General features: G+C 46.5%; 1 protein-coding gene across 2 annotated transcripts in view; it reads right to left on the bottom strand.

Annotated features, from left to right (window-relative positions):
* Positions 1–21,726, bottom strand: part of ABCC1 (ATP binding cassette subfamily C member 1) — a 43,911-nt gene extending 22,185 nt beyond the window's left edge. For both annotated transcript variants that reach the window (XM_042437451.1, XM_042437452.1), the window contains exons 1-12: positions 21,624–21,726; positions 10,749–10,925; positions 9,905–10,030; positions 9,313–9,450; positions 8,390–8,515; positions 5,456–5,517; positions 4,664–4,795; positions 3,722–3,949; positions 3,004–3,181; positions 2,036–2,197; positions 1,388–1,480; positions 403–606 (exon numbers count right to left, since the gene is read on the bottom strand). In XM_042437451.1, coding sequence (XP_042293385.1) covers positions 403–606; positions 1,388–1,480; positions 2,036–2,197; positions 3,004–3,181; positions 3,722–3,949; positions 4,664–4,795; positions 5,456–5,517; positions 8,390–8,515; positions 9,313–9,450; positions 9,905–10,030; positions 10,749–10,925; positions 21,624–21,674 — 1,677 coding nt within the window. In that variant the 5' untranslated portion in view covers positions 21,675–21,726. The remainder of the gene's footprint in view (positions 1–402; positions 607–1,387; positions 1,481–2,035; positions 2,198–3,003; positions 3,182–3,721; positions 3,950–4,663; positions 4,796–5,455; positions 5,518–8,389; positions 8,516–9,312; positions 9,451–9,904; positions 10,031–10,748; positions 10,926–21,623) is intronic.
* Positions 21,727–22,194: the final 468 nt, after the last annotated feature.

Raw genomic sequence — 22,194 nt, 5'->3', positions numbered from 1 at the left:
GTGCCAGATGTCTGACATGTGTGCCTTGTTGTTGTTGTTGTGTGCCTTCAAGTTGTTCCTGACTTATGGCGATCCTATCATGGGGTTTTCTTGGCATGTTTCATTCAGAGAGGGTTTGCCATTGCCTTCCCCTGAGGCTGAGAGGGTATGACTTGCCCAAGGGTCACCCAGTGGGTTTCGTGGCCGAGATGGGAATCAAATCCTGGCCTCCAGAACCATAGTCCAACACTGAAACCGCCACACCATGCAGGGTGTCTGTGCATATGTGTCCTCAAGTTCCCTCTTGGCTTATGGCGACCCCAATTTATTTCATAGGGTTTCCTTGTCAGCGGCTGCAATTGTACCCCGAGGGGAAACACTTACAAAATGGCGGGAGCTGAGGGCCAGCCAGGGCTTACTCACCAGGAACGGGGCACAGACCCAGGTGAAGGTGCCAATGGCAGCCAGGTACGCCGACTTCTTCAGCACCTTGAGCTCCTCTTGTCTGATCCCCAGGACTTTCTCTTTGAAAGCTAATTCCCAGGCGTAAAGTTTTAGCACTTTGATCCCGTTGAGAATTTCATTCATCAGCTTAATCCTGTCGTCTTTGCTCTTCATGTGAGCAACCTGAAATGACCCAAACGCCATCACCACCAACACCACAACCAACGCAGCAACAACAACACAAAAAGAAATACAAGTCAGGGCAATCCTCGGAGTGAGCCTGCTGTGTAAACTCATCCTTGGGATTAAAAGCGTTTGGGGCTTGCTTCATTTTGGTAGCTCTGGGCTATAAAATGGGAGAATGGAGCAACGCGTCATAACATACAAATTGTATTGACAGGTTTTTAAACAAACAGACTCAATGGCAGTGTTTTACCTGCTGTACCTTACAGATACTCAATTGCACCTCTGATCGTTTTAATTACTTCTTATCCCTGCTCACGTTCCTTAATCAGAGAACGTCAGTGATAGAAAGGCTTACAAACAGGATACATTAATGGTGAAAATCACACAGCCCTCCAAATGCTGTTGGCAGTTCTCCTTACTACTGGATGCTAGGGTTGACTGGAGTTACAGCCCAAAAACTTCTGGAGGGCTACCTTTTTTCCAGCCCCGGGATTCAAGACGGTTTGCAAGTAATGATAAATACACCAGCCTTTGCAAAATTGTTGGGAAGAGCCTCTGACTCAAGTCAGGTGATTAGCATTTATAAACCTGGTTTTATCACCACTTTGTGGAGGTTATCTTGACATACTCACATCAGCCACTGAGCAGCCAGTCAATCATTTATAACACTCTTTTACTCAAGCAAGCGAGACGCGAAAGTACATGCATCACATGGATTTAGGATTTTGTTGTATTCATCATGCCAGTAGTTCTTAAATGGAAAGGAACTCTCCCTCACCTGATAGGTTTTGGTTTTCATGGCTATCACAGCATTCACCGGGACCAGAAGCAACATGACGGCTACACCTGCCAACACCGAGGGGCCTAAATTCTGAAGGAAACAGGATTATAATGCAACACAAACAGCCCAGTCGATGGTGATAATACAGACACAATCTCTTATTTCCTCCTCCACTCCTCTAGCTTGTATTTTTGGGGGGCTACGTCTTTGAACTACAGTCAGCCCTCAATGTTTCTGGCTTTGATTATTTGCAGATTTGATTAATATGTTCTCTCTAGGAATCTCTAGAAGCTGACCATAGAGTTATGCTGAACAAACAACCTAGAGATTCCTAGAGAAAACACTTGTCTCGATATTTCTAGGTCCTCCGGTGCGGTTCTATAGCCAATGTCCACCTGATGTTGACCAAAGAGTTGCGCTGGAGGACCTACACATTCCTAGAGAGGAGTTCTCACAGGTAAACAATAATAGTATTTTTATGTGTGGTTTTCCACTTTCACGGGGGTCCTGCTTCCCTAACCCCAGCAAATGTGGACGGCCCACTAGAAATCCCCACAAACTGGACTTTGGGTGAGAGACTGAAAAGGCCTCCGTTTAGCTATGGTTAATAAGTCATTTCAAATGACACACGGATGGCCCTCTCACCTGCCACAGCAGATACAAAGCCAGGATGACTTGAAGAGGCGCAGACCAGACCATGTTGATGTAAGTAGCCAAGTCCATGAACCTCTGGGCATCCACTGACATCAGATTGACAATCTCTCCAACAGTGGAAGTCTTCCTGGCTGAAGTGGTGATGACTAAAGCCTTGAAAGAGTGCAAACACAAAGAGGACTTTGCTGGGATCCCAGAAAACCTAAGATGCCTGGCACAAGAACATTCAACTGAAAGAGCTGATTTCCCTGAAGACAGCAGTGAAACAGTGAAACACACACTGACCTAAAGTTGAGCCAAGCTTGGCTATTAATGGCAGTTTTAGATGAAACAGCCCTCTGAGGTTCAGCCTCAGCAAAACTTGGGTTAGTAAAGAGGGGTGAAAAATGAAGTTATTGCCCCTCCAAACAAACTCCCATCCCCTCATGAAATGTTCCTTCAGTCCCCATATTTCTGGCATTCCCAGAGAGTGAGACGCTGCCCTTTTTTGCTGGGTTCGCCTTCCCTGGGTCATTCTGCTTGCCCCTTTTCTTTGGACACCTAAACTCTATTTCTAAATGGTCAGTGGATGTTTTAAGATGTTGCAATGCTAGAAATTGGGGAATGGAGGAAAATGTCATTTGAGGTGGACACAATTCCAACTTGCAAGGGGCAATGTCCTTGCTTTGTCCACCCCGATGCAACACCCCTGCTCCTCTGTTGCTACTAGGAGAAACACATGGAACTTCCTTTTAAAGGAGTCAAGTCATTGGGAGTAGGGGGACACACATCTAGGGTGAAAGCCACCTGGAAGCAGGTGTTGCTGGGGCAGTTTCTCAATCCAGCTGCATCTGTTGCTTTGGTGACAGCAACACTGCAAAGTTAACCCTGGCTTTTGGCTTGGTTTGGTAAGCCACCCACCATGGCCTACGATGCTGGCTATGCCGGCAGAGTTAAGGTCCAGGGTTCCAGCCGGTTACCTTTCGATAAACAGCTCCAATCACAGCCGTTTTCAGCCTCATTCCCGTCACAAAACAGATGTGGAAATACTGGTGGAGGACCAGAGTCTGCAGCCCAGCTGAGACGAAGAGGAGGGCTGTGTAGAGGTAGCCTTGCCAGTTGGGGGCTTTTTTGTCATTGACAAAGTTAATCAGCAACCTGCGAGAAACACAGACAGGCAATGTTAATGACTGCTGCAAAAGGAAGGAAGGAAGGAAGGAAGGAAGGAAGGAAGGAAGGAAAAAACCCTTTTTGGACTTGAAAGGAAATGCTGCTGCGCAATCACTTAGGGGCCAACCACAGGCAATTCCCACATTTATCAGTCTCTGATTTCAAACAAACCCAAACTAATCTTCCAAAGAGATTACTTTGTAGTTAGAAAAACAGAACACTCTGGCCTTAAAAGAGAGGCAAACTGTTCTCTTTCCATTTTGTTCTTAGTCACAAGTTTTCAAAGAAGCTCACAAGAGAAACAGACAAACACACACACAGAGTAAATGACTGCGACTGCGTGAAATATGCATCATCCAATTCTGTTCAACAGCAGCTAAAAATCAGCTGGAATGCCAGCCACAGATGCTGGAGAAACGTCAGGAAGAAACTTTTCTGGAACAAGGTCACATAGCCTGGAAACCCCACAAGAAACAACTGTCATAGTTACTGTATGGCAAGGGAAGGAAGAGTAGGCACCAAGCTTACTTTAGGATTTCGGGCCCGGTAAACATCATCAGGTCATGAAAGGCCTTGAAGAGGAAGCTCATGAGGAAATAGGGCCCAAAGGTCTTGTACAACACCTTGAAGAGCGAGGGTTCCCTTTCCTTCGGAGCAGGCTTGATGATCAGAGCTTCAGCCTCCTCCGTCACGTCTCCGTTTGAGCTGCTCGACTTGGCTGGCTTCTTGGGCGAGTACAACATGGGAGCCAGCATCCTATGGAGACAGAAGCCATCAAGAGACAGTGCCATCCCAGTCACTTCCACATGGCCAATACTTTAGGAAAGATTGTTGTCAGAGCCGCTTGATAGTGGGATGGACCGTCTTGGAGGACGGTGGGCTCTCCTTCTTTAGGGGGCTATGAATAGACAAACAGAATGCTCACTTCTCAGGAGCGCTTTGGTTGGGGATTCCTGCGTGGCAGAAAGGGGCTTGGCTAGGCGGCCATTGTGCCCCCATCCAACTCTTGGATTCTGTAATCTCTCTTTCACAACCCTTTGTTTACATGGTTGCCATTAAGGGGTAGATTGTGAACAAAAATGGCCATTGGTACATGAGCCAATGAATCCAATTCCACTTTGTTTTAAAAGTATTAGGAAATCACAATTCAGTATCGCTTCTGTTAAAAGCACAGAGTTAAAAAAAAACAATTTAAAATGTAATTTAAAAACAAATAAAACAGCCCCCCCCCCCATTTTGCACACAGTTCTGCCATTTGATTAAACTCAGAGGGCTGCCTAAATAACAAAGTCCTAATAAAAAGAACTCTGCATAAGTTTTCTTGGCACATACAAAAACAAGAAGGACTCCTCTCTACAATGATATAAACCAGAGATTACTAGTAGTATCATATTGATAATATTGTATAATAATAACAACAATAATAATAAGAATGTATAATAATAGTATAATATTGTGCTCCCAATGTACCTTTTTGTCTTTTCGTACTCCTTTGCCCAGTTCCTAGCCAAAACTGGCACCACTTCTTCTGACATATCCTCCTTGTTTAAAGACCACAAATCTTTGGCTTCTAATGGCTGTCGATAGCCCTGGACCATCAACCTGCGTTCGACAAGGAATGGTTCTTAGCCAGAGGAATGAGGCCATTCAGCATCTCAGGTTGTTATGTAAGGTTCCTGCCCAAAGCCCACCTGGAACGGTTTATACATTGCCAAAATAGACTAAGAAACCATACTAGTTCCCTAAAAGCAACAGCAGCAGCGCAGTCCTTAGAGACTGGGACTGTGTCTACTGCACTATAGGAATATTTTCAATCTGTCTGATTAGCAACAGGTAAGGATTTCTTCCACTATATAAAACTGAGGTTTGCGCTCACACTTTTAGGAGAGGAATGCGCATTGTCAGCCTAGGACTGGCTCCCCAGTTCTCATCCGTGGAAGGATGGATGAGCTTTCTTTGCCATGAAATCCCCTGCTGCATCCCTGGATCACCAATAAATCTCCCTTTTGCCCTGCTAGCTTTCTCTCAACTCAGTTGCCTCTGAATCTGTTCTGCTGTGGTTCCCCGGCCCAATCCTTGGATGCATGCTGTCTTGTTTTTGCAGTTCAAGGGTCATTTCTTCTAAAATGGGGCCCTATTCCTCCGTGCCTCAGTTTCACCTACGTATGACCAACTTTGCAAAAGAAAACAGGAGGGAAACTATGAAGTTTGGGAGGAGGTTTGTTTGCTGGACCTTTACTGTAACATCTCTTTTTCTCTTACCCAGTTATCCACCAGAACGTGATCTTGGACAGGAAAGACGCACTGGACTCTGGGCAGGGGTTCTAGCGGGAGAAAGAAGAAGAAAGAGATTCGGCTTGTGACAAAGGAAAGCCCAAGGGGGAAAAGGCTTTTTATTGCTCTGAAAGTGACTCTAACCAGCAAGTTCCAAATCTGAATAAGTGTGTGTGTGAGAGAGAGAGAGAGAGAGACATATCAGTGAAAGAAATGTAATTTTGAAAGGGCTCCTTTTGGACCCACACAGAGCCCACCTTGCAAGCTGCTGCCAACTCCTACCAGAGAGAAACGGGGGCAAAATGGGAGCAAAGGAGAATTCTGCCCCTCCAAAGAAGTTTTCCTTCAGTCCCCAGAACTTCTAGCACTGCAGTAACTGGAGCGTTTGGAAACAGAGTTTAGGCCTCCAAAGTAAAAGGGGCACCAAGGAAAATGACCCAACAGAGCAAACAAAGGAATTCTACACATTTCCAGCCTCTCACTCTCTGCAATCCTACAAATTTGGGGACGGAGGGAAAATCCTCAATGCTAGTCATCTTGCCTCCTCCTGGAGCCACACAACTGGAGAGCAACAACATGGCCAAGGGCCAGTTTACTTTCCCTTTCTGGGAATGCGCAGGAGCCCACGCCCGAGACAGGAACCGAATCCACATCCCGCAAGGCCAATGTCAGGCCAAACCAAACACCGCCAAGGGGGTTATGAAAAGGGCAGGGAGAGGGAACTCAAATCTCTCGCTTCCATTGCTGTTCAACATCAACCCGCAGAACTGAGAAGCCTGGCCAACTTCCGCTCAGAGCCAGGCTGCTAGAAAGCGGTGCCCCTGTAGCCACCCAGCCCTTTGCCCTTCCTCCCTCCCTTCCTTCCTGCCAGACTTTGTGGGCTCCAGATTAAGAGCTGGAACGCAAGGTGAAACAAGATTATCATTTTCAGAGATGATCAGTGGTATATAAATCAGCTATGTAAACAAGCAGCGTATTACAGGATCTGCTATGCATGTCTGTTCCTTTATCCATCACAGCAGGGATGGACACAGTAAGCCCAAGGGCCCCACAGCTGGTTTTTGGGGGCCTCCAAATCCCTCCTTTGCAGGCTACCCCAGCGCTCTCTTCCTCTGGCCAGAGCCATAGTTTATTGGGTGACAGAAACTGGGTTTGCTCCCAATTGCAGGAGGACCCAAGCCAGGAGTGAAAGGACTCCATGCTCCAGCATGCTGCCTGGACAGTGGCCACACCATGCCAACTGACCCATGGCACGGGTGCATGGTGGAAGAAGACTTCTGACAAAGATCCTTTGAACCTTCCTCCATGCCCTTGCCTGATTCCCTCACTCATTTTGGGATACCTGCCTGAGATGAATTCCCTCAGAACACTGTTCCTGCCCCACAAATCCCCCGTTCTCTGCCCGTACTGCTGTCTCGCTTGGCATACGATTATCACCAAGGACACCTGCAGGAGTTCCTATTTGCCCGAGAAAAGGAGCCAAAACAGCCATTCTGCCGCACAAAGCAGAGGGAACGGAAGCGGACTCTTCCTGCCCAAAGCCAGCCCAGTCCTCCAGCTGTTATAAAGCAGGCAGCTGGCCTTCTTGCTTCCTGCCAGGCGGCTGTTTAGGAGGCTTCCTCCGCTGTGTTCAAACTACAGCACTAACCTTAGGCCCCATGCTGATTTATATTCTCAGCCACACAAAATAATAGACCAACACAAGCTGTGCTTATAAAGGTCTCCATGAAGGTTAGGTAAAAAAGGGCTGCAGTTAAAGCCAAAATCTAAATCCACAGGGAAAGCACTCCTATGGTTCAAGACAGACAAACACTTCATGACTCCGTTTAAAGGGACACTCCCCTCCACACGCAGACACATGGCACACTGCCATCACATTCAGTCACAATTATATTTCTGGGGTGACACCGCAAGGAAACCAGGAGGCGGTTTTTCTCCTTTGGCATCTATAAAACTGCCATGGCCTTTTATCTGCCCAGCTACTTTATTTACGAATTCTATAACCCATCCAAGGCTTTCTGCGTTATAACATTCCTTCAAGTGCTCAAGTTTTCCATTGAAGCACACTCTAAAAAACATGTCCAGTAAGTAACACGAAACAGACGGCCATGGAAACCCCCCTGAAATACCAGAACACCCAGCAACAACAATTCCTGATGCAAACAGTGTGGCTTAAAAGGAACAATTCTGAAGATCAAACAGATTGGTGTGCAAGAGAAGGAGAAGGTGCGAGGGATCTTTCACTTTCAGGGGCAGCAGTCAAAAGAAAGCGATCCACATGAAGGCAGAATCTTACCCTCCAGGAGCTTTCAAGGAGGCAAAGAAAAGCCTGAGACAAAGAACTATGTTGGATGAAGTTATATCGGTAGCCGTTATCATTACTATTTTATCATCACATCAGTGATTAATCACTAAGTCGGATTTTAAACTGGTATCAGGAGGTGTCATCACTGTATTTAGTTTGACAACCAACCTGTGAAGAAGCCCCCGACTCAAAAAAGAGGAGACATACCCAAACAAAGGATGATCTATGCGCAACCAAGGCACCAGAGACATCTCCCCAATCCACAAGTCTCTTTTTGCAGCTTCCTCCATTAAATGCAGTGTTGATTCTCACATCCTCTTTCCCTCTCCCTCTCTCTACATCTCTCTCACTCACATCCAAAAGCTTCCACATTGCATTATTTTTGGAAACAGAAAAATAGGAACAAAATGACCTTTAAAAAAGGAAAGCAGCACCAGCAGCATTTTAGACAACGATGAACTGCTTTTCTGGAAAGTCTAAGAAGAGTTCTCAGGAAGACTTATTTTAAGCAATTGGTTGGGTGTGGCAAAATTATTATTAGAAGCAATTTACCCTAAGCAAGCAAAATGTCTTCCTAGGCGATTTCTAAGACACAGCAATGGCAGCTTGTTACTTACTGGGTCGTGCACAGTCTCCGAAAACAAAGGCGGGCGTTCGGGGAAACAGGACAATATAAGCTCAGTCAGCACCAAAGCGAAGTAGATGTAGAAGGTGATATAGCGGAAAACGTCGACTCCGGCAACCTGGGAAGCGGATCAGGGAGAGAAGAAGATTCAGGGCTGGCAAAACGTGAGCTTCATCACTGAAGGAACTGTTCATTTATATCCCGCCTTTCTCCCAAGAATGGGGCTCAAGAACATAGTTAAAAACAATACAGATTAAAAACTATACAAAAGCATCACCAAAAGTATACATCTAAAAGTTATTTTTTAAAAAAATATGCAATTAATGAAGCTAACACAATAAACACTATACAATATTCATTCATCCCTCCATATTTGCAGCTTTGACTTTGGCGGATTTGATTATTCACAGATTTGATTGATATGTTCTCTCTAGGAATATCTAGGTCCTCCAGCGCAACTCTATGGTCAGCTTTAACTAAAAGTTGCACTGAAAGACCTAGGAATTCCTAGAGAGAATTCTCTACTCAGCCTTTGTAGCTCCTCTGGCGCAGTTCTATGGTCAATGCCTGGCAGATGTTGACCACAGAGTTGCACCGGAGGACCTAGAGATTCCTAGAGAGGTGACCTCTTGGGTGAAAACATGTTTTTGATACTTGCGGATTTTCCACATTCACGGGGGTCTTGTGTCCCTAACCCTAGCGAATGTGGAGGGACAAGTGTATAACGTTTCAGAAGAGTCCCACACAGCAATCTAGGCCCACCAGAGTCGATTCCTAAAAGCCGGACGATTAACCAGAAGCCGCTGATTTAATGGGCCATTAGCCGCTCCGTCTCCCGGCTCAATCATTAAACAAGGCAGACAGGATGCAATGCTAGGAGCTTTATCAGCACCAAGCCAAAGAAGGCTTCCTTACCGTATTCGAGGCGTGCAAAATCTTTGATCTGAAAGTCACGGTAGCGCACAGGAGAGCAATAAGCCAGAAAATCAGCATTATCCCTGAAGACTGGGCTCCTTTCATCCTCTCGTATTGTATCAAAAACGTGGCAAGGAGCTGCAGGCAGAATTTGGAGAAAGGGAGACCATTACCATCCAAGGAGGCTCAGAAAACCAGAACGAAACGTGAAGCAAGGCTTTCCACGTAGAAATCCAAACAGCAGCTGAAGCGGCGCTGCGACATCTATTCATGTGGCTTCAGAATATCAAGACGTTGGGCCCACAAAAGTCAGCCATTAAAATTAAATTAAATGAAGCAATTAAATTAAAAATGAGCAAGGACACAAATTTGATTTGCTTTCTAAGTAAAAATGTGGATCTCAGTTTGCCCCAGAAAGTGAGATAAACCACGGCTGCTGAGAGTGCTTTTATAAAGGGCTCATTTCATGGCTCTTTTTGCATTGTGTTAACACTGGGAAACACTCATTTAAGGAGTTCCTGTTGTTCTACATCCCGAGGAGGAGTCTGTTAATAAGAGTTGCATGAAGTTAGAGAGGGAGCCCAACACTCACCATGGTTATGCCCAGGATTGTGGGGCTGACTAAATAAACGGGAGCTTGCAAAAGACCACGATTTCTTTCCCAGAAAGAGTAGAAAAGGTCTGCCCAGCAGACGATCCAAAGGAAGAGACCCAAGGCCTAGAAGGGAAAGAGAAGACATTGAGAAACAAAAAAGCAAAGCCCCGTTGTCATGAAGGATGCTTTTGCAGAGAAGGGGCTTGTGGTAGCTCACCATGCTCCCAAAAGCCACAGTAACTACAGTTCAACACATCTGCCGCATCCAGACCAATGTTTTTCACATGCTTCCCATGTCAGCTCTCCTTCTGAACCAGCTCCCTCCTTTTTGTCTCAAGGGCTTATGTCACAGAATCCTTGGACATTATCACACGGCAAAGGGATAAGGATGGGATTGCTATATGATGTTTATGTTGTTTATCTTCATCCCATCTGTGACTGCGATCCCACAAAAGGCTTTCAGCTCACAGCGCCACTGTCCTGTCATTGAAGCAGCATTGCATTAATGCCAACTACCATTAATGCAAAATGCCAGGCAATGCCACTTCAATGATGGGATCTGCACAACGTCATTTGAAAGTCTTTTGCATGACTGTGGTCAACCGCACTTTCCGGATGGGATAATGTCCAGATAAGTACGACATTGTATGAAAACCTTCTTGTGATTTTGTTATGAGAATAGGAAAAGGACATTTTGGTCTGATACTCTTTCTAGACTTGGAAGGGGCCCCTGGAATCAACAGATCCAACCTCTGCTCAGTGCATGAACTCCAGCTAAAGCATCCCCAGCCTCTTCTGGAAGAGTCCGAGAAGGAGCGCCCCAACTGTGCCGAGCACTTACTGTTTTGGCTTTGTTGAGAGGTGACATTTGGATGTATCCCCTGTCATGGCGCCGGAGGTACACGAAGTAGACCGGGAAGCAGGCCCAGAGGTAAACGCAGGGGATCCAGACCAGGATGGTGTTCTGAAAGCACTTGGTGAAGTCCGGCCGATCCGTATACCAGGTTACGTTCCAGTCCTGAGAAGGAGAAGAGAGGTCAAGGAGGTGGATGGGAGAGGTCAGCGGACCTGGCCTTTCCTACTGACCTGCAAGGTCCTTTTCTAAATTAGTCTGACTTTCAGGAAAACAAGTGCTTTTAACCGGGGCACTGAACTGCCTCCAAGCCCCAACTGCTTTGTATTGCTTCCTAATCTAAGTTCTAAATCTGTTTTTAACACTCAGCCCTGCTCAGGTTTTGCAAAGGCAGGAAGGAGCTGAAGATTAAAATGCCAATGGCAAGGGATGGCTTTCCCCGCCTTCCTACCTTCTCTCTCTTTCTTTTGCAGTTTTTAATTCTCTTTTATGGGCTTTCGTTATGGGGACGATATTTCCTTGCATACGAATAGCAATGTACATTTCCACAGAGGCAGCATGAGAGAGGCCTGGCTGACTGTTGATCTGTCGCTTGCCCTTGACTCTTACTATAGCTCCTCTTTTATATCGCTCTGAATGTGTTGTTCACTTTTTTTGCTAGTTTTGTTTATCAAGCTTTACCAAAGTTTAGCTTAACCCTGTTTACTGAGAGGTTATACTGTTTGGTATGGTTTGCCACATGGGATTCTCATTGGGAAAAACAAAGTGGGATGTAAACAAGCTGAATGGGTAAATAAAGCAATTCCAGCCAATCTTATGGACCCAAGATTGGATTTAGAATTGCCCAAGCTGAGACTGGAATTTCAAGCAAAGGTTGTTTGTTGCGGCAAAGCTCTGGTGCCACAACAAACTACAGCACAGCTGCCTCTAGAGGATTGAGCCTTGGCAGTTAAAGTGGGGTCAAACTGGATTATTTCTGCAGTGTGGATGCAGCAAGTGACGGCTTTCCAATTATACGCAGCAGATCCTTTCAAAGTTCCTTCCTTTTGAATGGCAAGCGCTTTGCCCTCCGTCTTATTTACTCCAAGGAAGATGCAAGGATATGCGCTCCCTAGGTGGCACCTGTTGGGTTTTGGCGCTGGCACTGACACGCCAGCCTCTGCGTCCCTCCGATGCCTTTCCAGCCCTGCCAGGAATGCCTAACAAGATTAGCCCAGCTCTCCGCTCGCCTCTCTCCAAAACCCTTGGAGAGAGATTAACGGCTATTTTTAATGGTCAAGCAAAGGGGGACAATGCTAATTTTAATGGCAAAACAAACAATTAAACAGCTCCCACCAATTCAGGAGAAAGAAGGAGCCTTTCTTCTAACCAGACCAAGCAGGTCGAAGGCAGGAAAGCACAGGCCACGCAAAAGAGTTGTCCCTTTGCATGGGCTGTTTCTGCAAAAACACACACCGTTTTCTTTTCTAAAGTCCCAGACAACTGAACAACTCCATCGCACACTTAGCAAAGGCTTTTCTTGACTGTTAATAGCAATGGGAAATGTGACTCTCTCCAGAAAGCAAAGCTGACTTTGACAAAGCTCTAGAAAACAAACAGACTCCCCTGGCTTCCCTCCGGACTCTCCCAGAAACGCTCTCTTGGCACAAAAAGGCTCCTGGGCGCAAGAAGGAGGGTCTTTGCACAAGTCTCCGAGAGAAAGCTCTGTGAAAGCCTGGCCCTGAAACCTTGGCAGCCGGAGAAGATGGAGTCCAGGGAAGGCGGGCTGGCCGGCCGGCGGTGGGGGTCATATGCCGTGACCCCAGGCAACCCGAAGGCAGCCTGGTTTGCCCTTCCCAGGGGCTGAATATAGCAGAGCGGGTGGGTTTGCAGCTCAGTGCCAAGGGATGCCAAGAAGGCTGATGCCCAGAGACGCTGCCAACCAGGCAGAAGGCAACAGCTGCTGCCTTTTCAATCAGGAAAGCTCATTCGACACACAACAGATATTCCCCTTGACGAACCTTCCCTGAGCAAATCTTGCCAAGGAAAACCCCATGACAGCTTTGCCTTAGGGTTGCCAGCCCAAGTCCTGACTTGAAGGGACAAAGCAGCAGCCTTGGTTCTTTCCACGCAGCTGCCATCCGCACCCTCCCTAATTTAAAAGCTTTGTGCACAATACAAAGAGGGGCATATCTACAGGACGGAGGGGCAAAAGGAGGAATTGTAGGAGTTCTGCCTCTCCCAATGACACTTTCCTCCAGTCACCACATTTCACACCCTTCTTATCAGTCTCTCAGCTTTGCATCGTCCTTAGGGTTTCCTTGGTCAGATTTACTCTTTGGAGGAGGACTGCTTTCCTCTGAGGCTGAGAGAGTGTGACTTGCCCAACATCATCCAGTGGGATGCGCATGATCCCTTTTCCACTGGGAGAGAAAGCAAAAGGCATGAGTGTGTGACTTTTAAAAGGTCAGGCGGAGAGGCATTCCTCGATGCTCAGGTCGCCTTGGGCCATGTCCAAAGCGCTGCCCGCCCCGATTCAGCCACACTTCTCTGCTTACTATCTCTTCCTGGCCCCAGATATTTGCTATAAGAAATGGCAATGGCAAACACTTGCCACACCGCAATAGGTTCGCCTTTGGCAAAACTGCAAGGCACTGGAGGGAATGACTTGAAAGCACACAACAACAACAACAACAACAACAACAGTATGAAAAGATGTTTAACACAGAAAGGGTGCACTTTCAAAGAGGGAGCCTGGTTGAGTAGAAAAGGGGAAGGAAAAAAAGGAACACTGCCATCATCCTTAAGGCTGACTACATTCTTTCAGAGCAAGCTTTTTAGGGGCTGCAGCCCATTTCTTCAGAAGCAAAGCTGATGCTGAAATAGACTGGATAAAAAGGGAGACTGGCAAGATATCCCAGTAGGATGTGCCGTTTCCTATTAGGGCATCCCATACCAGCCTCTGACCCCAATCCTAGAAACAATTGTGCCCTTTTGGTGCCATTCGACAAGCTCTTTTGCAAAGAAAACACCTCCCTTAAGTTATGACTGAAAAACAACCAGCAGCAACTCCAAAGGTTTCTTTCTTCTTCTTGAACTTTATCCGACGCAGCTCTGTCTGGACAGCACCAAACTTGGAATGGTTTTATTTTTATATCAATGTGCTAATATGGCTCCAGGACGGCCATAAACCCGGGTCACACAAACACCGAGGGGAACACTGCTGTGCGGCGCAAAATCTAGCACACTGAAATAACCTGTGGTTTAAGGGATAGCAATAAAAACGAGAAGCAAGCAAGGATGTTGTGAAGCGGGTTGAAAGCAAAACGGCGGCGGGTGAAAATGACAACCAGCAAAAGAGCTCACACCGAAAGAGGGAACTTGGCAAAGCAGAAAAGCAGCTCCAAAAGCACAACAACAACAACAACAACAAATGACACTGGTGGATTAGCGTAAAATATTACTGGTCCCACACCCAGAAATATCTGCATCGCTCTTTGCACAACAAGAGATTTTTCTGCCATTCTGACCGTCTGGAAGGAAAGCGTTGCCTTCCTGAGGTCCATTTTCCTTTGGCACCGAGAGGTTGCCACCGGAGATGTGACTTTGTGTTTGTGTATTTTGCAGCCCCATTGGGAGCTTAAGCAAACACTCTTATCTGCTATGACTCAGCCAGATGTACCTCCCTCGGAGGTTATTATGCCATGTCAAGCGCAGCTAAGATTATCTTGGAATCCTAGCAATCTTGCCATTATCTGCCTTTGACACAACTGAGTCCCGCCATTGCCGTCCTTTGGAAAACACTCGCATAGTTCGGAGGCAGAAGGAGCTCCTTAAGGAGGAGGAAAACAGACCGACCGCCTTGAGATCCAGTTTAGGAAAAGGCAAAGGTATTACTACTGATCATAACAACATTTTTATAAATTAGAAGAAACATATATATCATTGTGAAAAGGCCTTCTCTCAGGGTGCTGTCTGAAGGCACTTGATGCAGTCAACAGAGAGATTTATCACACTGGGGCTAGTTTCAGCATTGAAGAGAGATTAGACTGCATTTAAAGCATCCCACAAACAAAGCAAAAATGGCAAGGAATTGCGTGCATGACTATCGTGCGCAACTGCACAAATAAAGTCTTCTTGGAAATGTATTGTCGCTGAAATCCCAAAAGTAAAAAGATGTGCATTAATGCTTCTTTGTGCCCATTTTAAAGGCGGGTTTTGAGTGACGTCGTGTGAAATCGTTTCATGTAACTATGTCATTTCCCCCCGGGATATTTGTGGGGGAAACTCCATACTGAAGCCAAGGGGGTCTGGGTATGGTTTGCTACTTATGTGGAGATAAGAGCTTGCAAACATCACTTCTTTTGGACTACAACTCCCAAATTCCTCCAGAACATCTAAGTTTTGGAAGCTGCGATCGAAAAAAGGAAAGAAAATTCTTTCCAGGTGTATTTCTGGGGCTTCTGGGCTTTGCAGTCCAAAACACCTGGAAGAACAGAGTTTGGGAACTATTGGTAAAAGGGAACTATAGCAAAGGGAGAATGGTTTTAAAGAACCACAATGGCACCCCAACGCAAAGGGACCTTGCAGCAGTTAACTTGGAGACTAACTGTGCGGAAGAAGATGCAGCGTACGAAAGTAGACTTAAGTAGGCCTTGTAGAGTTAAGCCTATGAAAGCTCATGCTACAACTTCTTTTGCAAGATCCCTGAACAATAACGCAATGCCTCTGAATTATCCCATAATGTAGGGAACGCACTTTGTGCTGAGCATGGCTGTATCTGAACTATCCCCACCGCATACTGTGCTAAACGTGAAAAACGCTGGTCTTCTCAAAGGATGCCCTTTTAGCTATACACAAATGCGCCACAATTGGCATTCACAGCAGCAAGAGAGCCTGGTCAGCGCAATCGGAAAGCACACAAGAAGTGTCTAGATGCCCTTTGACAGCTGTGCAATGGATCCTCCTCTCAGCTGGGAAAAGCCATGCAGCCCCTAGAAAAGCTGCGGTTCTCAAAGGGAGGGCTCTGGGTTCGGGTCACGCAGGCAGGGAGGAGACAACGCCCCTCTTCCAGGCCCTACAGGCAGATGCCATGGCATGATGACACCTTCATTTACATTGTGGTCCCCTTTTAAGCCCTTTTGCAGGGATACCCAATATCAAAGTCCTTTTTCTTTCCAGTCACACGGTTGTAAGCCACCATTTTGCATTATATCCAAGCAAGGCCAAATACTGAGTGAGCAACACAGAACAGTACCAAATCCGTATGGGGCACTCTATCAATCCACAGAACTGGGTTGGGAGTAGCCATGGATTTTCATATTCCATTACAGCAATTGAGGGAAGATGACACACCAATTCCATCTCACTCTTCGGCAGAAAAACATGGGAAACAAGGCCAAAGCGGTTGCATAATCTTTCCTGACAACGTGTTTTGTTTTTTTTTGCCCAATTGCTCCAGGAATAATTACTAACTGCTTTGAGATTAATTCATTATGAAGTCTCCAAGATAATGATTTGCAAGATTAATATGTTTTGAAAGAGGCAGCATGTACTGACTTTGGCCCCGGCTGCAGCACTTTCCCAGCCTCTTGCTTGCCAGGATCATTCCTGAAACCGTGATGAATAACGCTGTCCAAAGGGAGATGCCACTAAGGGAGGAGGAGGAGGAAGGCTAGAAGACAGCAAGGATTATTGTTGCAGTGTGTCAGGAGAACCTTTCTGTTCCACCAAGGAAATCCAGGCTCTTCCAAGGAGCAACCCTTGAAAGCAAATGCGGCAACAGTGACTCACGCTTCAGCCATGATGGGAATGATTCAGCCAGAAAAGCAGAACCCTTCAAAAGGCCCTTTTTGAAAACAAGGAGCCAATGTCCCAAGGAGAGCCAGAGACTGAGTTTGGGCCTCTATCTCTGGAGCAAAGCCAATGGCGAGGCTGGCGTCTGCGTGTGGCGTTCGCTCAAGTGCTGCAACCAAACACGAAAAGACAGGGCTACTCATCTCGAAAATTAGGCGCGTGCCATCCTTCCTCCGCGTTGCGCCGGTGGGAAACTATGAGGAAAGAAACTCAGCAGGGAGGTAATGGGACTTTTCAGCGAAACCATTAAGCCTCTGCTTGCTCTCTGCCCACAGCCAACCTTCACTCAGCTGGGTTTCATCTCTGAGTTGGTGGCTCTGCAAGAACATGGTTGTTTCCATGACCAAGAACACCGCTGCAATTTGAGGGAGAGCGCTTAAGGCACCACCAAACCACCCTGGAATGGGAGGACAGTGATCCAGAAGAAAAGGTCCTTTGTGGGACCACAATACCTTCATTTGTAGGCCACCTTTGTCCCAGAAAGGGAGAGAAGAATTCACTTGGAGAGCGCCAGACCTTCAGGGAAAGCTATCATGGGGTTTTCTTGGAAGGATGTGTTCAGAGGGGGATTGCTGCCAGTGCCTTCCTCTAAGGCTGAGAGAGTGTGACATGTCCAAGGGTCACATCCTAGGCTTCTATGGCTGAGAAACTCTGGCCATGCCAAACACTCAAACCATTGCCCCACATTGGCTCCCAGAGTAACTTACTGGAAGATCGGCCTTCATGGAGGAGGAGGAAAGGGACCATGGAGAACAAACCCTGGCTTTTTGTTGTTTGCCAGGGCCAAAGACATGCCAAGACATTACCACACTTGATGCAACTTTCCCCACAGGGGAGTCATGCCATCCCACGCACTTCAAGCCGCCACTGCAGTCAGAGGGAAAAGAGAAGGGGAATTCATCTCAAAGGCAACACACAACCTGCAGCTGAAAGAGACACATCCACTAACAGGCCGCTGCGTGTCCCATACCTACGCAAAGTGGCATTTACTGCCAAGGAAGCGTGTGCAGCAACGCAGAGCAGCCTGTGTGCAAGAAAGCTAAATCTAAAGACGGACCGGGAAGAGTTTGGTGACAAGAACCTTTTCTGTGAAACAACAAGCGCGACAAGGATTAAGACGAGAACCACGCTTTCCAGCTCCAAGGCTCACAAGGCCCTAGGTGTGGGCCTGTTATATAAGCTTGTTTGCGAGTGCCATTGTGTGCAGATAAGACCAGCTTACACAACAATTGTAACCCTAACCTCCGCCACAATGGGAACATCCCAGAAACTGGTTTCTTTCTTTAAAAACAAACAAAGCACGCCAAAAAGAGAAAGGTGTACAATAAATGCTAAGGCAGGTTCACGCTTCCAACACTTCAAAGAGGGCAAAGGGGATTCATGATCAGTTTATACATTTTCACACAAAACAAGGACTTCTGCCTCCATCCCCAACAATCTTGTGCGCCAGGAAGGGACAAATAAAACCTCCGAGTCCAGTTTCCCAAGATCTACAAAGGATTAGGCGCAGGACTGAACAACACCCAGAGAGAAAAGATGAGGACACAGTGTCAAGGGTTGTCTTTCCTCCTGTTTTATAAAGCCCCTTCCAGGCTCCACAGTCAATGGCTGGCAAAGAGTGAAGATGCTGGGAACCAGAGCATCCTCTTCCAAAAGGCCTGCCTGCCTCCATCGAAGAGGAGAAGGAAAGCGGAGAGATTCCTCTGCAACACCTAAACTCTCCCATCTCCTTCCTACAGAATCCAGGGATTTGTAGTTTGGGGATGTGCTCAGAGCTCTCTGGTCCAGTGCTTCTTATCCTATGTGGCGTGTCTCCCAATGTTTCAGGGGCTGGTCCCATATTGATGACCATTGCCTACAAATACTTCTTCCATTCCCAAAACCTCTCCAGAAACCAGTGGCAGTAGATGGCAGAGGGACTGGCACCGATCTACGGACCGCCAAGTTGAGTGGCAATGCTCTATTCCTCTCAAAGGCCCATTTTAAGTGCCTCACATGCAACTACAAATCCCAGGAAGCCATAGGATGGAGCCATGGCGGTTAACATGGGCTCAAAACGGCGTACTGCCAGGTTTTCAAAGCAGCATCAATAAGGAACAGTTGAAGTCCATGAAGCGCAGGAGGGCTGGCAAACAGGAGCTATGGCTACTGGCAAGGCTGCGCTTTAGCTAAACACCAAATGAAAATATTGATTTCAGTGAATTGAGCCATGCATTTCTCTGTAAAACTAGCAGACTCTCCCCATTCATAAATCACACAATGCACACGTTGCGGTCTTTCTCAAGGGCCCACAATCCCAAATAGCAGATGGTTTGGGCGTTCTTTTCAGTCTCTATAGGAAAGGAAAAGCTTTCAAACCCTCAAAGAAGGGACATCCCTCAACCCTCTGAGGGACAAGATTCCAGGCCCTCAAATAAAGGACGCCCTTTATAGCAAGGGACACTTGAGAGCCACAAAAGGGACAAACCTTCTGGCCCCAAAGTAACAAGATATCCCTTATCATCAGGGATACCTGGCAGCCTTATAAGGGACAAGCTTTCTGGCCCTAAAACAAAAGCTATCCCTTATAACAAAGGATGCCTGTCAACCCTATGAGAGATAAGCTTTCTGGCCCCAAAATAAAACATATTCCTTATACTAAGGGGTACCTGTCAACCCTATAAGGGACAAGAGTTCAGGCTCTAAAATACAAGATATCCCTTATAATAAGGGATGCCCGTCAGCCCCACAAAGGACAAGAGTTCATGCCCCCAAATAAAAGAGGGGCCTGCCAGCCCTATCAGAGACTAGGTTTGGGCCCCCAAAAGACAAGCTATCTTTTAGAAGAAGGGAGCCCTGTCAACCCTATAAAGGACAAGATTTCTGGCCCTCAGAAGAAGGCCATCCAGTCAGACTGTTTGGTGAAAGCATTGCTATCCTTGCTCTGGCCGCTGAGCAGCGTTCACTGGGAGCAACCCCCAATGAACCCGGCCAGACGGATTTCCCAAGAACAAGTGTGTTCACAACAACAGCAGGGACCACAACAACAACAACAACAACAACAACAACAACAACACAAGCCTGGCTGGACCAGAAGCTCAGGAAAACAGCTTTTAGAAACACCACCAGCAGCATCATCATCATCAGCAGCAGCCCATGGCTCTGGGCTCAGTCCAGGCCAAGGCCTTGCAGGATGCCAGGCGGATGGGAAGCGGTTTGGAAGCCCTTGCCCTAGATCCCTCCTGACTCTCAGGGAAGTCGGTCAGCCTCCCTCTGCAAAATGGCAAAGAAGAAGATGGCACTGGTTTTCTTTTAAAGGCTCCCGAGGCGACAAACAAAGAAAAACACCACTGAGAACATACTGAAACACATTTGAAAACATCATTATACAGGTGTCACCCCCCCAAAATAAAACACTTATAGACCTTTTCTGCAAATAGTTTTGCAACAAACCTCCCCCCAAAATGTCACACAGAATTTGCAAGACATGGATTCTTCCATTACAAACGCATGTCTTGAGCTTTCAAGTAACCACCATAGATATAACTAGCTGTCAAAGGGGTGTCTGTGTGTGTGTGTGTGTGTATACATATATATATGAGATATCCCCCCCCAAAATCTATACACCTTTAACAGCTAATAGTAGTTATGGTGGTTATTTGAAGGCTAAATACATGCATTTATATTTATATCTGAAAGCTAAATGCATGCATATATATGTGTATATATATATATGGTGTGTGTGTGTGTGTGTATGGGATACATATGGAGTATATATGTGCTGTGTGTATATATATGGTATATAAAATATATATATGTTGTGCAGATATATATAAGTGGATGTATGTGTGTGTATATATATATATATATATGGGGGATTTATGGAGTACATATATACAGTAATGTAGTGTGTGTGTATATGTTTACATATATGTAGTGTGTGTGTATATATATGGAGTACACACACATATAGTGTGTGTGTGTGTGTGTGTATATATATATATGGGGTGTATATATATGTGTGTGTGTGGTGTGTGTGCATATATATATATATATATATATATGGTATATATATATATATATATATATATATATATATATGGGGTGTAGATATATATATACGTGTGTCACACACACATGGGGTATATATGGAGTATATATGTATACACAGAGAGATGTCTTCCTTGGACCCTTTGTGTGTTTTTGTGGGGCTGGGAGGAGGCCAGAACAGAGACCGCTTTAGAACATCTTCAACCATGATCCTAAATGTCTGACAAGCGACAGCCAGGAGGAGCCCAAGGCCAAGGCTACGCAACTTGGAAGTCACACTCTCTCAGCCAAGGCAAACCTCTTCTGATCATGAGTTTGCCATGGACTGCAAACAACTTGAAGGCACACAACAAACAAACAACAAACAAACAAGACTGTAGAAACAATGAGGCTTGGCACCGCTTTCACTCTTTTTCTGGCTCAACAAACTCCAACTCCCAGAATTCCATAGCCTTGAGCCAGAAAAAGAGTGAAAGCGGGTTAATTCTCCAGTGCAGATGCAGCCCTAGGCGCTGTAGTTTCGGCGGAGGCCCAGCCCTCCTTTTAGGCAGAGAACGCTACGAAAAGCTCGCAAAAACCACATTATTGTTATTATTATTATTATTATTATTATTATCATTATTACAGAATAAAACGCCATTCTCCAAGATATTCATCGCCTTTAAAGGAACGAAACACAGCAAACCAACGGATAAAAAATAAACACATGATAGAGCAGCAATCCCGGGTCAAACCCGCTTTAAGTCTCTACAGATGCAAAATTAATACCGGTTTGGCCACTTAAAAGAGAAAACCTCGGGGGCCTGGAGTTCTGGTGCCTTTTTCCTTCTCTTCCCTTTGTTTGGCCTTGTTTTCCAATGCCAGCCAAGAGTTGCCTAAGGAGCTGTGGGAAGCGGTATGGAACCGCGTTAACTCCGCCGTGCAGACGCAGGGCATTCGCCTCAACTGGTTTAAATGAGGGAAGAAAGGGCTCGTCTTGGCCTCCTCCTTCCTTCTTACCCAAAGGGGCTGGGGCCCGTCGGGGCCGCTGCAAAGCCGGCTGTCGTCCATGAGGGAACCGGCGGCCGGGGAAAAAGAAAGGCTTCGCCGGGATGCCAGGCTCCTCCTCGGCGGCAGCAGCAGCAGCTCATGAAGGGAGGGAAAGGGAGGAAGGCCGGCCGGCCTCTTCGCCCGCCCCGAGAGGAGGAGCCCCGCCATGAGGCCTACTAGGCCGCGCCAAGCCCCGGCCTCCCCTGATGGCGCCGCCCGGCGGAGGGCGAGGGGAGGCCGGGCGGACGGACGGCGCCTGAGGGGAATTCCCCCCCCCCACACACCGCGTCCAAAACACATGACGGAAATGATCCCAGTTCGAGACTGCTTTAAATGCTATATATATATATATCAGTTATATATATTTGTTTAACACTGCCTTGGCAGCTCTTCCACACAAACCGCTTCCTACTGAACTCACAGGGTCTAATTACACAACTGTCAGCTAATTGCCCACACACTATATATAAGCGGCTAATATAGTGCTAAACAAATCTATATAACTGTCTGCCATATATATATATATGCTAAAACAAATATA

This window comes from Sceloporus undulatus, chromosome 8 (genome assembly GCF_019175285.1).
Source record: "Sceloporus undulatus isolate JIND9_A2432 ecotype Alabama chromosome 8, SceUnd_v1.1, whole genome shotgun sequence".
In the NCBI taxonomy this organism is placed as follows: Eukaryota; Metazoa; Chordata; class Lepidosauria; order Squamata; family Phrynosomatidae; genus Sceloporus; species Sceloporus undulatus.
This window is presented reverse-complemented; position numbering and strand designations above follow the sequence as displayed.